This window comes from Pelobates fuscus, chromosome 11 (assembly GCF_036172605.1).
Source record: "Pelobates fuscus isolate aPelFus1 chromosome 11, aPelFus1.pri, whole genome shotgun sequence".
NCBI classification, from domain to species: domain Eukaryota; kingdom Metazoa; phylum Chordata; class Amphibia; order Anura; family Pelobatidae; genus Pelobates; species Pelobates fuscus.
This window is the reverse complement of record NC_086327.1, coordinates 13,884,997-13,899,257: the sequence shown is the minus strand read 5'-3', so window position 1 is coordinate 13,899,257 and position 14,261 is coordinate 13,884,997. Positions and strand designations below refer to the sequence as shown.

Here is a 14,261-nt window from a genome sequence, read left to right as displayed (position 1 = left end):
TTAGCTGGTTTTACCTGTCCACAAAGTCTGATTGGAGGGGTATACATAAAAACTCCCTCTCTGCCTCACCTTAGATTATCAGGGAACACTAAAGAAGGCATTGATCTGCTACAAAACAGCTTAATTTTGATCAATCTATTTATTTTATTCTAAACCTAAATGTTTGGGGAAAAAATAATGTTTTACAGTTGTTTGATTTTACAAATGAGGGGATAAGGTCACACAGTGTTAAAATTGGTAGCATATTTCAATTTAGTTTTAGTCATGGTCTTTTAACTAAAATGCCATTTTAGTTTTTGTCGTATTTTAGTCATCTTAATTGTTTTAGTTTGGTCTGATTTTAGTCAACTAAATCTCAATAATCTTAGTCGACAAAAATGTTACTAAAAATGTTAGTCGACAAAATTAACACTGACATTGTATTGCCAACCTATCACGTAGCTCATTGAAGTGGTCTGGGTACAACATCCCATGTCCCTTAACCCTACAGAGGTTTCTGATAAACTGCAATTATTACCCCTCCACCACTAGTGACTGACTAACAGACAGCCACTAGAGGGACTTCCTGAATTGAAACAGAACTTTGGTGTATTATCTGATGCCGGACATGCTCACGCTCAACATGAGGACTTCCAGCGACAGATTTTTCACCGTATTAAAATATTAATATTTCCCGCCATTATTAAAATGTTAATATTTAAATAAAAAATAAATTATTGTTGGGCAACAAAAATTTTAGCCAATCACAGAGAAGAAAATAATATATAAGCATTAAATAATGCTTTCCTATGGGGAAATCCTAATGCGAGCACGGCCATTGCCGCGCATGTGCATTAGTCTCCCCCACTGGCTGACATCGGCAGGGGAGTAGCGTGGGTGGAGCCTTACCCAAAGTCGAGGGACATCAGTGCTGGATTCAGGTAAGTGACTTAACCCCTTAAGGACCAAACTTCTGGAATAAAAGGGAATCATGACATGTCACACACGTCATGTGTCCTTAAGGGTTTACTTCAGGGAGATCATGCCAAACTAATCTTATTGATTTTTTTGATTGGGTAACTAAAATTATAGATCAGGGTGGTGCAGTAGACATTGCTTACCTAGATTTCAGTAAGGCTTTTGACACTGTTGCACATAGAAGGCTTATCAATAAACTACAATCTTTGAGTTTGGATTCCAATATTGTTGAATGGGTAAGGCAGTGGCTGAGTGACAGGCAACAGAGGGTTGTAGTCAATGGAGTATATTCGAAGCTTGGGCTTGTCACCAGTGGGGTACCTCAGGGATCTGTACTTGGACCCATTCTCTTTAATATTTTTATTAGTGATATTGCAGAAGGTCTTGATGGTAAGGTGTGTCTTTTTGCGGATGATACTAAGATATGTAACAGGGTTGATGTTCCAGGAGGGATAAGCCAAATGGAAAATGATTTAGGTAAACTAGAAAAATGGTCAGAGTTGTGGCAACTGACATTTAATGTGGATAAGTGCAAGATAATGCATCTTGGACGTAAAAACCCAAGGGTAGAGTACAAAATATTTGATAGAGTCCTAACCTCAACATCTGAGGAAAGGGATTTAGGGGTGATTATTTCTGAGGACTTAAAGGTAGGCAGACAATGTAATAGAGCAGCAGGAAATGCTAGCAGAATGCTTGGTTGTATAGGGAGAGGTATTAGCAGTAGAAAGAGGGAAGTGCTCATGCCATTGTACAGAACACTGGTGAGACCTCACTTGGAGTACTGTACACAGTACTGGAGACCCTATCTTCAGAAGGATATTGATACCTTAGAGAGAGTTCAAAGAAGGGCTACTAAACTGGTTCATGGATTGCAGGATAAAACTTACCAGGAAAGGTTAAAGGATCTTAACATGTATAGCTTGGAGGAAAGACGAGACAGGGGGGATATGATAGAAACATTTAAATACATAAAGGGAATCAACACAGTAAAGGAGGAGACTATATTTAAAAGAAGAAAAACTACCACAACAAGAGGACATAGTCTTAAATTAGAGGGACAAAGGTTTAAAAATAATATCAGGAAGTATTACTTTACTGAGAGGGTAGTGGATGCATGGAATAGCCTTCCAGCTGAAGTGGTAGAGGTTAACACAGTAAAGGAGTTTAAGCATGCGTGGGATAGGCATAAGTCTATCCTAACTATAAGATAAGGCCAGGGACTAATGAAAGTATTTAGAAAACTGGGCAGACTAGATGGGCCGAATGGTTCTTATCTGCCGTCACATTCTATGTTTCTATGTTTCTATGTAAGGGGTTAAGGGGTTTTAACTCCTTCAGCGCCGCGGGAAGGGGGAGAATGTGACGGAGGGGGCACCTTAGTAACCTATAGTGCCAGGAAAACAGCTCTGTTTTCCTGGCACTATAGAATACCTATAGAACTCTTTTTGTATGATCAATCTTCCCACACCCAGAGCAGGTGCTATTCTTTAAACACTCAAAATGGCTTTCGACAATCAAAGAGACCCAAATACACAAAGCAGCATGTCCAACTATTCTTAAGCTGCAGCACAGAATATGCAGAATATGAAACATCTTGGTGGGTGCCCCCAGCAGGCCCTCGCCCTAGGCAAATGCCTAATTTGCCTAACAGTTGCGCCGGCCCTGAGTACATGTAACTTATTAGCTTGTCTAAGGACCATATTCCTAAAATTTCAAATGTTTCCTTTGCGTGGTATATCTTCTAAAGCAGGGGTAGGCAACCTACGGCACTAGTGCCATGCACGGCACTCAAGGTGTCTTTGCACGGCACTCAAGGCTGCTAGACCCAAACAGGCTCTGGCCTATCAGGACTCCCAGTGAAACTTCAGATATCTGCTAATACGAAAAGGTGGTGAAGGACAATCCTCAATTTATATATTGCAGCACATAGAGGAAGTGACCTCAGATCACTTCCTCCCAGCACTTGTAAATGGGAATCCACACTGTGGTAGAGCAGCCCACAGCAGATATTGCTGCTCCTGCCCTTCACCTATACCTGGCCAGCCTGGTATCCACTGGAACCTAGGGAAGCCACCCACACTGCTAGATATACACAGTAATGCACATTAACCCTCCCCTCATACAAATAATATGAACAGCCCACAAACAAACATACACACAATCCCCACAAACGTAACCCGCTAACAATCCACACACATGCACACAACCCCACATGCAGCCTCTCACATGCAATACCCCAAACAGCCCCCACACATACACACACTACCAAACACAATGTGACATATCCATCCACACACACACACAATTCCAAAAGCAGCCCCCATACACATAGGTACACGATACCACAAATTACTCCTGAACATATACAATATAATAGCTCATATACGCACAAATACAAAGATACAAAGAAATTACAATATAATCAACACAAGCAGAATACGGCAGCATACAGACCTAAATTTAAAAAAAAAAATAGGACCGGCACACTACGGGACATCACAATCCTATATCTGCACAGTGCTGCTAAAAGGTTGCCTACCCCTGTTCTAAAGCTTAGTAAAGCAGCACTTTGGGGTTTTATGTTAATAACATAGGAAGTAAAATGAAACATTTTGTGAATTGAGTTGATAATGAGATATAGATCTATCATTCATGTTGTGATCTAGTGTTTATCCATAAATATCTTTTAGTATCTCCCGGTCTCCAATGTGTATCATGTATCACGAGGGGTTCCACATCCTGCACAGGGAGCATTGTGACCTGCCCATCTGGATATGCCTGTGCATCAGCTTACATGCTAACCGTCAATGCAGGTATGGCATTTATATCAAAAATATATTGAGCAAAATGTAACTATCAACAAGGCAAGTTAAAACAAGTTAATAATTTTTCATGTTTTCTGTGCAGAAATTTCATTTTAATTTTGAATACTCATTTAATTTTGAGTACTTTGGAAAGAGGTGGTATTCATTCTTTCTTTGTTAAATTATTGGAAAATAAATTGACCATTTATATTGGGGAAGGGTGTTTTGTGTAAAAAAAAAAATTCATGCCACATTATTTAAAGGAAAACAAAGTTACACCATCTCAACTGACCCTTGCTTAATGTGGATCTGTCCTTTTTCTGTATTTCATAAAGATATATTTATCATTAACTACTGATTTAGACTGCATTGGAATTTCACTGAAATTCCAAAAGCAATCCAGTGATACCATAGATAAAGCAGGGACTACTTTGTCTTATGGTAAAGCCTGAGATTGACACAAGTTGACAAAAGGCAGGGGTTCTTTGTCAAATTTTGTGCAATTACGGCACCCATCACAATTGATGGCTGTAGGATTCATGCTTTAGCAATCTTGATCCTGCAATCTCGTATTCTCCAAGGACCTCAATGATGTACTCTCATGTATGCACGAGAGTACAGCACTGACTAGACTCCTGGCAACTAAAGTGCTAGGACCTCTAGTGTTAAGATGACTGTGACCGCAATGGACAGTCTGAGATAAGTAAAGCTCACCTTCCATGCATCTCGCTGCTACCAGACCGACACAAACTCTATTTCAGGGGTCTTTGCAAAATATGTAAAGTTACAAATCTGCTTTAACAGTTATAAAATAATAAAGGTGAGCATCTGAATTCAATCTTAATTTATTTTGCCTGCAGTGAGAAAAAAAAAAAAATTATATTTAAATAAAAAATTTAAATAAAAAAATGATTAACCAATCACAGAGAAGGGAATAATATGAATGATAAAATATTGGGGATTAATTAAAGGGTGGTTATCTGAAAACATTCTAAAAGTAAAGATCTCACCAACTGATGGTAACACTTTGACATATCTGAAATATTTAATGAACTTTAAAAAATCTGATGTGTTGTAGGATTTTATCTTTGTAATATGAATATTATAATTCTTTATATTAGTTGAAATTCATTTTTCAGACTTCTTTCAGGCACAGGAACTGAGAGACACTACCTATGTATCTAGTATTACAGACTTCCATTGTATATCAATGGTCACTACATCTGGTTCTAGTCCTGATAGATTGATGAAGGACTATTGATATTAGCCTTTGACCCAGCATTGCAAGCCAGACTCTGTTATGTATTAGGAATAAACTCCTTTCTGATGGCACTCATTTAACCATCCATTGTATAAATTATATTTTACTGCCCAAATATAACTCATGGCTTTAATCATATATTGGACAGAATGGTTAAGCCACAACCCTTTTTCTCTTAGGATCACATATTTTAAGATATCCAATAACCTTATGTGTACGGCTCTGAGTAACTGAATTTTAGAAATATAAAAACGTTTGCAGTTCTTTACCAATACTTTTAACATCAAAAATGAATACTATCTTGAAGTGCTTACACATTGCTGTATTGGTCCAGATGTGTGCAAATATTTTGTGTTATTTTCGGATGGTGGGTATGTTTGAAAAAAAAAAAATTTGGCTGCAAGACAATCTGATTCGATTATTGGAACTCTGGTGTGACAAACATACTTCTCAGGTACAGCTAAGCTCCTACAATTTCTCCTCCAATGTGCTATTATTGATCTCTAATCAAAGTAATGCATTAGTAAAAAAATAATAATCTTAAAACATCTTAGTCATTTTAAAGGGTTGCTAGAAGCACCCTGACCACTTTACTGACTTGAAGTGGATATGTCAGTTGGAGTCTGTATGTGTAGCTTTTCAGTTTGAAACACTGCACATAGAGACACAATTAAATTTGCTCCTGTAGGTGTAACTCCCACCTTCATCAGTTTCATTAGCTAGCTCAAAATGAGAGTTCCAATCTGAATTCTATGCATGTTTGGCATCTGTTGTCAGTACGCATAGCATGCTGGAAACAAATGACGAATAGCAACAGAGCCCCTTGTGCGGTCAAGTCTTACCCCTCCTCTGGGACATCCCTTCCGCTGTAGAAAAGATTGGGCTGTTGGGAGAAATTGTCCTCAGTGTGAGTAACCATTAAAATACTGTACAGAAATAATACAATATTCTGTTCATTTATGTTTCTAAGACTTAATTGAGGGATTTAAGCTACCTCTAAATCTTTTTACCAAATCCTATAGAAACAAAATGGGGGCTAAGCCCTAAAAAAATAATTTTGAAGTCCAGGTGTGGGTTTAAGTAATACTTAAGTTTTAGTGTCCGATTTTAAATTCACACTTAATTACACCCTAAATTTTAAAAATGCACTCGAAAGAAGTGTAGTGAAACCCCCCAAAAATTTAACTAACCTACACCAAATATACCTAAAAAGAACTAACAACAATAACAAAGGATTCATAAAATAAATACTATACTAGTTTACTACAGTTGCCCACCGAGATCTCCAGTAAAGAATTTTATTGAGATTCTGGAGGCTTTTGGAATTTCCATTATCATTGCCCAAATACGAGTTATCTTTATTTATTTAACACCATTATATTCCACAAATATAGGACGAATTGATTAACACAATTAGATAGAACAGGTGAGAGGGACCTCTCAAGGCAAGCTTGTAATGGACCTGAAGTTGGATACAAGTAAAGATCGATGTATCCAGAAGAGAAGAAAGTCTGTCAAAAGTAAAAAAAAAAAAATGACAATATGAGGATTCTGATAACAGATGAACCTTTAGAAAAACTCAATTGTTTGCCGTTCAGTAAAATTACGTTTAGGTCTCAAAATAGTTTTTATTTGTCGGTAGTAGCATCTGCATCCAATTACAAATGTGAAAATTGTGAGATGTGTGACAGAACAAGTGAAAAGGTGAAATGAGTGAAACAGACTGTGAAAATGCTAGTTACAAAGGGTGGGAAAGCAGAAAAAAAGTCCAAATTGTTCGGGTAAGGAACCATCCGAGTTCCGAGGTTCCCCTGTAGATCTAAACTGGTCGGGGGACAGAGCTAGCCCTCTTCTAGAACAATGGAATCAACATTCACTTATATCAGCTTCATAGGAGGAAAGGATTGTACAAGCAACAGACGACAATACATAGACATGAGCAATGGCAGGGATACCCGGACACATGCTAATGCAGGGTAAACTTTTCCTCCAGGTTCTTTGTTTAGGTCTCTGTGTACACTTTAACTTCACTTTGGGTTCACTATATCTTTATGGTTATCACTAGAGTAAAACTGGAATAGTAATTGTGTAGTAATTAATTAGTATATTTTATATGCAACATTTTTCATATTGGACCCCCTAAGCAGGGATAGGCAGCCTTCAACCCTTCAGATATTATCTCCCATTATATTCTTACATCCATTATACTGGCAAAGCATTAGGGTAGATATAGTTCACATCATCTGGAGTGCCGAGGTTTTACTACACCTGTCATAAAGTGTTGTGTCGCACATGCCTATAGAGCCTAATTAAATTTAATGCATTCAGCTTAAGGTAACACATTGACTGTTCATAGGCATACATGTAATAGGACACCATGTGTCCAGACCATAGTAGTGACTTTGACATAGAAGATGTACATTATAGCACAGCATGGAATGAACCTTGAATTGTAGAACTCTGTAATCCATTTCTGGATAGATTAAAATTTTATTTAATGTGAATAAATGTGCCATTGAAGATTTTATTCATTTATTGTTTTGCGCTGTTGTATTACATATTTTAATAGTAATTTTTATATAACATCCTCAGATGGCAGCAAAGTTCTAGATCTTGTTAGATCATGTGCACCAACAAACAAATGTAATGTCCAAGGCAGTGTGAGCTATTATGGTGCTGACATCTTTATGCAGACTACTTGTTGTACATCCAATTACTGTGTTCCATCGGTACCTGCAGGTAAGTGTCCATCCATATGTTATTTATCCTAGAGTGAATGAAAAGTCAGGCAGATTGATCTGAAATGTCTTTGCAACTAAATAGGTAGCATAACTTTGAATGGGGGAAACAATTTAGATATTGAGTCAGTAAATCATTTATTAAATCTACAAATAAGGTTTCCTGGCTAATCATGGTAGCATCACTTATGGGTTAGCTCCACATCAGCAATTGCCAAGAGCACAATACTTTTTTTATTTGCATTGGGAAGCCTGTGATTGGAGAGCCACAGAAAGTCTGGGCTGATGTAGAAAGGGAGGGCTTGCAAATGTTGCAGACAAGAGCTGTGTAGCTTTTGCAGACTGTTTTTAGATATACCACCAATGAACCATGTATAATTAAATGGTGGTATACCTACTAAGCATTGATTTTTATTTATTTATTTTAATTTGGGCAGTGGAGTGAACCTTTACCGTCTGGCTCGGTGGGATAGAAACATAGAAACATAGAATGTGACGGCAGATAAAAACCATTCGGCCTATCTAGTCTGCCCAATTTTCTAAATACTTTAATTAGTCCCTGGCCTTATCCTTAACCATGTCTATACATAAACTATGTCTATACATGGTTTAAAGGAACACTATAGTGCCAGGAAAACAAACTCATTTTCCTGGCACAATAGGGTTATTAAGTCCCCCCCCCCTCCCTCAGGGTCCCGCTCCCGTTGAGCAGAAGGGGTTAAAACCCCTTCAGCCACTTACCTTAATCAAGTGCCAGGCTCCCTCGGCACTGGTGATCTCTCCTCCCCCTGCCGATGTCAGCTCTGAATGCACATGCGTGGCCAGAGCAGCGTGCTTGCATTCAAACAGCCCACAGGAAAGCATTACTCAATGCTTTCCTATGGACGTCAGCATCATCTCAGTGTGATTTTCACACTAAGAATCACGGAAGCACCTCTAGTGGCTGTCAGTGAGACAGCCACAAGAGGCTGGAGTAACCCTCAATGAAAACATAGGGGTCTCTGAAACTGCTATGCTTTCAGCTGTAGAGTTAAATCCAGGGGGACCTGGCACCCAAACCACTTAATTGAGCTGAAGTGGTCTGGGTGCCTATAGTGGTCCTTTAAGTAGTATAAGCTTTTCTTTGAGTTTGGAAGCAGTAAAATAATCTCAGGCAGTTATGTTAAGTGAGCAACATGCCAAGCATTTTTTACTGAACAAACAGTTGAAGAATTCCAAATTTTAGATAAAAGTAGTTGAGCTGGAATAATAACTGCAATGAAGATTGTTCCTTGAAATTTGGTTATTTTAATCATGGTTTTGCAAGTCCATTGCTAATTATTGATAAATTCAGTTTAGTGACTAGCCCTTAAACATGTTTATAAGAGCTTCAAAATACAGGTACGGACAATCTTATAGAAGTAGAACTACTGTAATGTCCACATCTGTCATTAACTGCTACACATCCTACAAGTATTATATAGATATGCATTAATCACCAATAGTATTGACTATTGATCCAACCCATATACATTGTTTTTATATCTTATAATGGAAATTTCTTAACCCCATTCATAAAACACAGCAACATAATAGAATGCAATTACAATATGAGAATGGTGGAGGGGACGGGTGGTACTCTACTCTTTGCTGTGCTAGTGCCGGAGCTTGTTCCGTAATTGATCATGTGAGAAGCTTCACTAGAACTACACATCACAATGTCCACCCCTGTTTCTCACTGCACCCCATGTCTCATGATACATTAAGTCTATGCATTGCAGCTCACCTCAGCCCCTAACCTGTATGTACTAACTGCAATGAAATCTGACCAGTAATCTGCCTTAACCTTTTCATGACCTAACCATGGCAGCTCATGGACTGTCAAGCACAGATAATTACTTATAAATAATAATAATAATAATAATATTAATAATAATAATAATAATAATAATAATAAAAAACAAGTATATATTATTATTAGTATTCCAATAAATTAACAAATAAGAAAATAACTATATATATATATATATATATATATATATATATATATATATATATATATATAAATATATCACTGGTGACAAATTTGTTTCCACAAATATCCTAGAGTTTCTGGCTTGACATGCAAATGAGCACAGACAGCCATAGTGTTTTAGACTTCACTAAGCCCACATTCTTTACTATACTAGTACCTGTGGGTAATTGTTACTGCCTGGTAACCCACCTCTTCTATACCTGATCAATGCTTTCTTCATACCTTGTAGAACCAGTGCTTAATCCTAGACCAAATGGATATCAATGTAAAACCTGCTCATCCTTCGTTGATACTTCTTGCAATCCTTCATATTCTCTGCAATGTACTGGGAATGAAAACACATGTGTTCAACTAATGAAGCAAGTGACAGGTAAGATTTGTTCCTAAAATCTGCCTTTTGTTCCTGGATGATTATGCTGTATGCATAATTACATTATTTATTTAGCTATCCAAACAATTGCTATGGTGTAAAAGAGGAATTGGAGGGACACCCGGAACATGTAATTGTCTCAGCCAATGTTAAAATATTGTAAAGTGCCACAGAATATGTTGGCGCTTTATAAATTATCAGAATTATAATAATATTACATAAATGTTTTTCACTTGGTTCATTATATAGTACAATAATACTTAAAATATGCAAATAAAACTATAATCCGAAATTAAAAAAAATAACTTTAACAGAACATTGTAGCATTAGGAAAGCAATAATGTATTCCTAACAGTAGTGGTATCATTATTTAGATCATTGCACACTCCATCACCCACCGCCCGATAACTGATCCAAATGATTTGCCTTTATTTGCTGCAGTTGTCCTTCCTCCACTTGTTGAGTTCATTAATAATAATCAATATTGATCTCAGCGAACCCAATACTTTTATGTAGGGAAGAATTGGGATGCTAGAGCACATGAGCTGAACCAATCAGCATCTCCTAATAGCAATCAATGCATTGACTCGGTGTATCTCTATAGGAAAAGGTCAGCGTCTCCATGCAATGTGTGAAGATACTAAAAGTTGGTCCTGCATTGTTTGTAGGAACTCAACCAGAAAGTTCTTCTAGTGTGTGTCCAAGTGACAACCACTGGAGGTGGCCATAGGAGGCAATGTAAACACTGCCTTTTCTAATCCGAATAAATGCATTAGGCTTTAGTTGTTCTGGTGCCTATAGTGTCACTTGAAAGCTTCTTCATAATGTAGAAATATATATACATTGCATAATCAAACTTGATCTTCACCAGGAAGGGGTATGACAAATCAGGAGCCTCTGATTCTGATCCATGGACACTAAACGATGAATATGTTTAAACATGCAAAGGGTTAACACAGGGTGCAGGGTGCATTAGTAGATATTAAAGCTCTCTGGGAACAACCTCTTACTGCTTGGAGTAAAGATTTCTTGAATGTGTGCATTCAGAAACAAAAAAAACAAAAACAAATCTTTAGAAACCCCTTCCTCCCCCACGAAATCCAAGTATAGAACAATAGTTTAAAAATGTTAACTCAGTGAGGTGACTCAGGAGTAGAATGTCAGTTGGCCACATATGAAGGGAAAATAAAAACAAATTGGAACCTAGTAAAAAAGTTAGTGGCCGGAGATTGTTATCCTATATTAATTTTGCCAAGTAGCAGATACTGCTAACTCTATTTTAAACACAAGGTGGGGCTATTATAGATTTTCTACATCAGATATTAAAGGGATATTGTAGGCACTGTAAATGCTTCATCTCGTTGATGAAGTTACAGTTTCTGGAGTCCCCTGGCACCATTCTTCCATTAAGTGTTAATCAGTTTTTAATGTTTTAATACAAAACAAGTTTCCCCCAGCAGCACATCCTCTCCGCAGGGCATCTGCTAATAAAGAAGCATTAGCCTGTGCAGCAGTGGGTGGCTGTGATTGGCTTAAGGGGAAAAATAAAACCAAATTTAAGTTTAACCAGGTTATCACTACAATGAATCAAATTATTCTCAAGCTGAGGACAAACAGATAAAGAATTTAACTGACAAATAAATATCAAACTATACTAGAAATGAATAAATACATATATACATACACATACCTACATAAAAACAGTATGGGCAAAATTCCAAGCCAACCTTATGCACCAAAGCCCTCTATTTTGTGAGCCTGTTTGTTTGTGTATTTCTAAGAATCAATTTGTCCATCCATCTGATAGATCAGTCTTTCCATCTATCTCACCATCTCTCTATCTACCTAGATATCTGTATTTCCGTTTGGTTTGTTTGTTTTTATTTGTCTGTCTACTGAACAATCTAGCTATATTGTCAGTCTGTCTGTCCTGTCTATCAACCAGTATGTCTACCTGTATTTCTTTCTAATTTGACTGTAAAGCAAAAAAATTGCAATTGAGGTAAAAAACTAAAAAAATCACAGCTCGTTAAGTTATTTTTTGTGAATTAATTTAGTTTTCCTGCCCAATCTCTCAGTAATTAGATTGTTAACTTTTTATTATTATTTTTATTTTTACAGGTGGTCAGCTCGGTAAAGAAGCTTATTATGGTTGTGGGACCCGCAGTCTATGTGATATTAGTTCCTTTTATATCTCAGGGGGTGGTGTAACCGTAGGTCTGGAATTTACTTGCAATAGTGGTGAAACCGTCACACGTTCTGGAATGATATTCACTATAGCGGCTTCACTTTTACTGATTAAATCTTTTTTTGTACAATGTTAAAGATATTTAGCTATTCACTAGATGTGCAAGAACATATAATGTTGCCTAGCATTATGGCTAATATCAGCCATGTTTACAATACCAATTCTGAGTTACCAACATTTGACTAATATATAGAACATTAGAGAGTCTAATTTTAGAATGATTAACTGTAATGGATTACTGTCAATAACGCTACAGACTGGATGCGGCACTTGAATGCGGCACTTGATCTCCCGGTCTTGTACCTGCCTTGGTGCAAAGCATAAATTCGGTGTAATAGAATATCCCAGAAAGAGCGCACTCAGAAGGACTTTGTAACTGAAATACTTGCTTTTATTAGTTCAGTGTAAAACACCCATCAATCGTGTCAACGTTTCAGTCCACCAACGGTCTTGAAAATAGATATATAAACACAAAAGACTAAGGCAACCATTGATGTCTTTGTTGTTGTATGAATGCAAATACAATGTAATTATAAAAAAATTGATCTATTGTAATAAGCAGAAATCCAAAATATATTAGCAATAAAAACTAATATAATCAGACAATGTTTCTTGTCTTATTTAATGGTATCATGATTTATCATATCTATCTGTATTTTTGCAGCAAAAAGGGAAACATTGCAGGTTGAGAGAGAGCAGCATAGAATGAATTATTTATAAAAAATAAAGAAGATAAAAAATGCACCCTCCATAATTAACTAACCTACAGAAGGTACATTATCCTAACCTAAATAATCTTCTTTTATTAATATGGGGGTCATAGTGACCCCCATAGATTTTAATGTGGGGGGATGGGGGGCAAGGATTAATATTATTTATCACAAGAAGGGAGCTGGTAGTGCTGCTGTCTCCCTCCTTGCTTTTATTTTATTTTGCGCATGCGCATGCGTGTTATTTTCTTTAAGCACAGGTTAAGTCGCTTAACCTGTGCTTGTAAGATTCTCCTTGCAGCCCTGCATGGGTTAAGTTTCAGGCTGCAGGGAGAACCAGTGATTTCTGTTCCTCCTCTGTGCTGCAGGGGAATTAACCTAACCTTAAGGGTCTATTAAACAAACTGAAACAAAAAGGTAACTCATTTGGCATTTGCCCTTTTGTTTCGTTTTTATTTCGTATGTAGGACTTTCATTTACGTTTTAGTAAACGAATACGAAAAAGTCAAACATTTCGGACTAAATCGTATTTGTACGAAAAGGAATGCACATGTCTATTGTATAGACAACCAGTTACTTTGCATGTTTTCACACTTCGCAAGGGAGACCTGCAGAGAGATCTTGTTTCTTCATTTTTTTAATGAGTGTGACTCACCTTGCTGTACAATCAAACCTTGAGCGAGTTGCCAAGTTTTATTACCCCTCTGTCTCTTTGTCCCCCCTTCCCTGGTGTCTCTCTATTACCCCATCTGTCTCTGCCCCCCCCCTTCCCCTGTGTCTCTCTATTACCCCTCTTTTTGTCCCCCTATCCTCTGTGTCTCTCTATTACCCCTCTGTCTCTTTGCCCCCCCCCCCTCCCTGGTGTCTCTCTTTTTCCCACTCTGACTCCCTCCTCTCCTTCCTCCCGCGCGGCTCATGGGTGACCGGGGCATACTATACTGGTACGACACATTATTGGGCTAGTATAGAATTTTTTTTCATGGCTGCTTTGTGTTCTCAGTCCAGCCCAGGTATTGTGCCTAAACTAAGGCACCAGTATCTTAAATTATAACACCATGTGAGGTGGATTAATGTTTTAGGAAAGTAAAAAAGTAATCTGGACTAAGCGTAATAAGCAGAGACTCTGCTGGGATCATAAAACATGTAACACAGTTTC

The 14,261-nt window shown here is 37.5% G+C and overlaps 1 protein-coding gene across 1 annotated transcript; it reads left to right on the top strand.

Moving 5' to 3' along the window:
* Window positions 1–3,574: 3,574 nt before the first annotated feature.
* LOC134577246 (phospholipase A2 inhibitor NAI-like) lies at window positions 3,575–12,589 on the top strand. Its single transcript, XM_063435943.1, has 4 exons — window positions 3,575–3,773; window positions 7,618–7,764; window positions 10,007–10,147; window positions 12,269–12,589. Exons 1-4 carry the CDS (start codon window positions 3,755–3,757, stop codon window positions 12,469–12,471), a joined length of 510 nt encoding a protein of 169 aa, XP_063292013.1. The 5' UTR covers window positions 3,575–3,754; the 3' UTR covers window positions 12,472–12,589.
* The last annotated feature ends 1,672 nt before the right edge of the window (window positions 12,590–14,261 follow it).

Bases quoted from the DNA above. Each gene is read 5' to 3' on its own strand.
- LOC134577246 (XM_063435943.1), top strand. The intron at 7,765-10,006 runs GTAAGTGTCCAT...CATACCTTGTAG, and splicing joins TGTTCCATCGGTACCTGCAG to AACCAGTGCTTAATCCTAGA. The intron at 10,148-12,268 runs GTAAGATTTGTT...TTATTTTTACAG, and splicing joins ACTAATGAAGCAAGTGACAG to GTGGTCAGCTCGGTAAAGAA.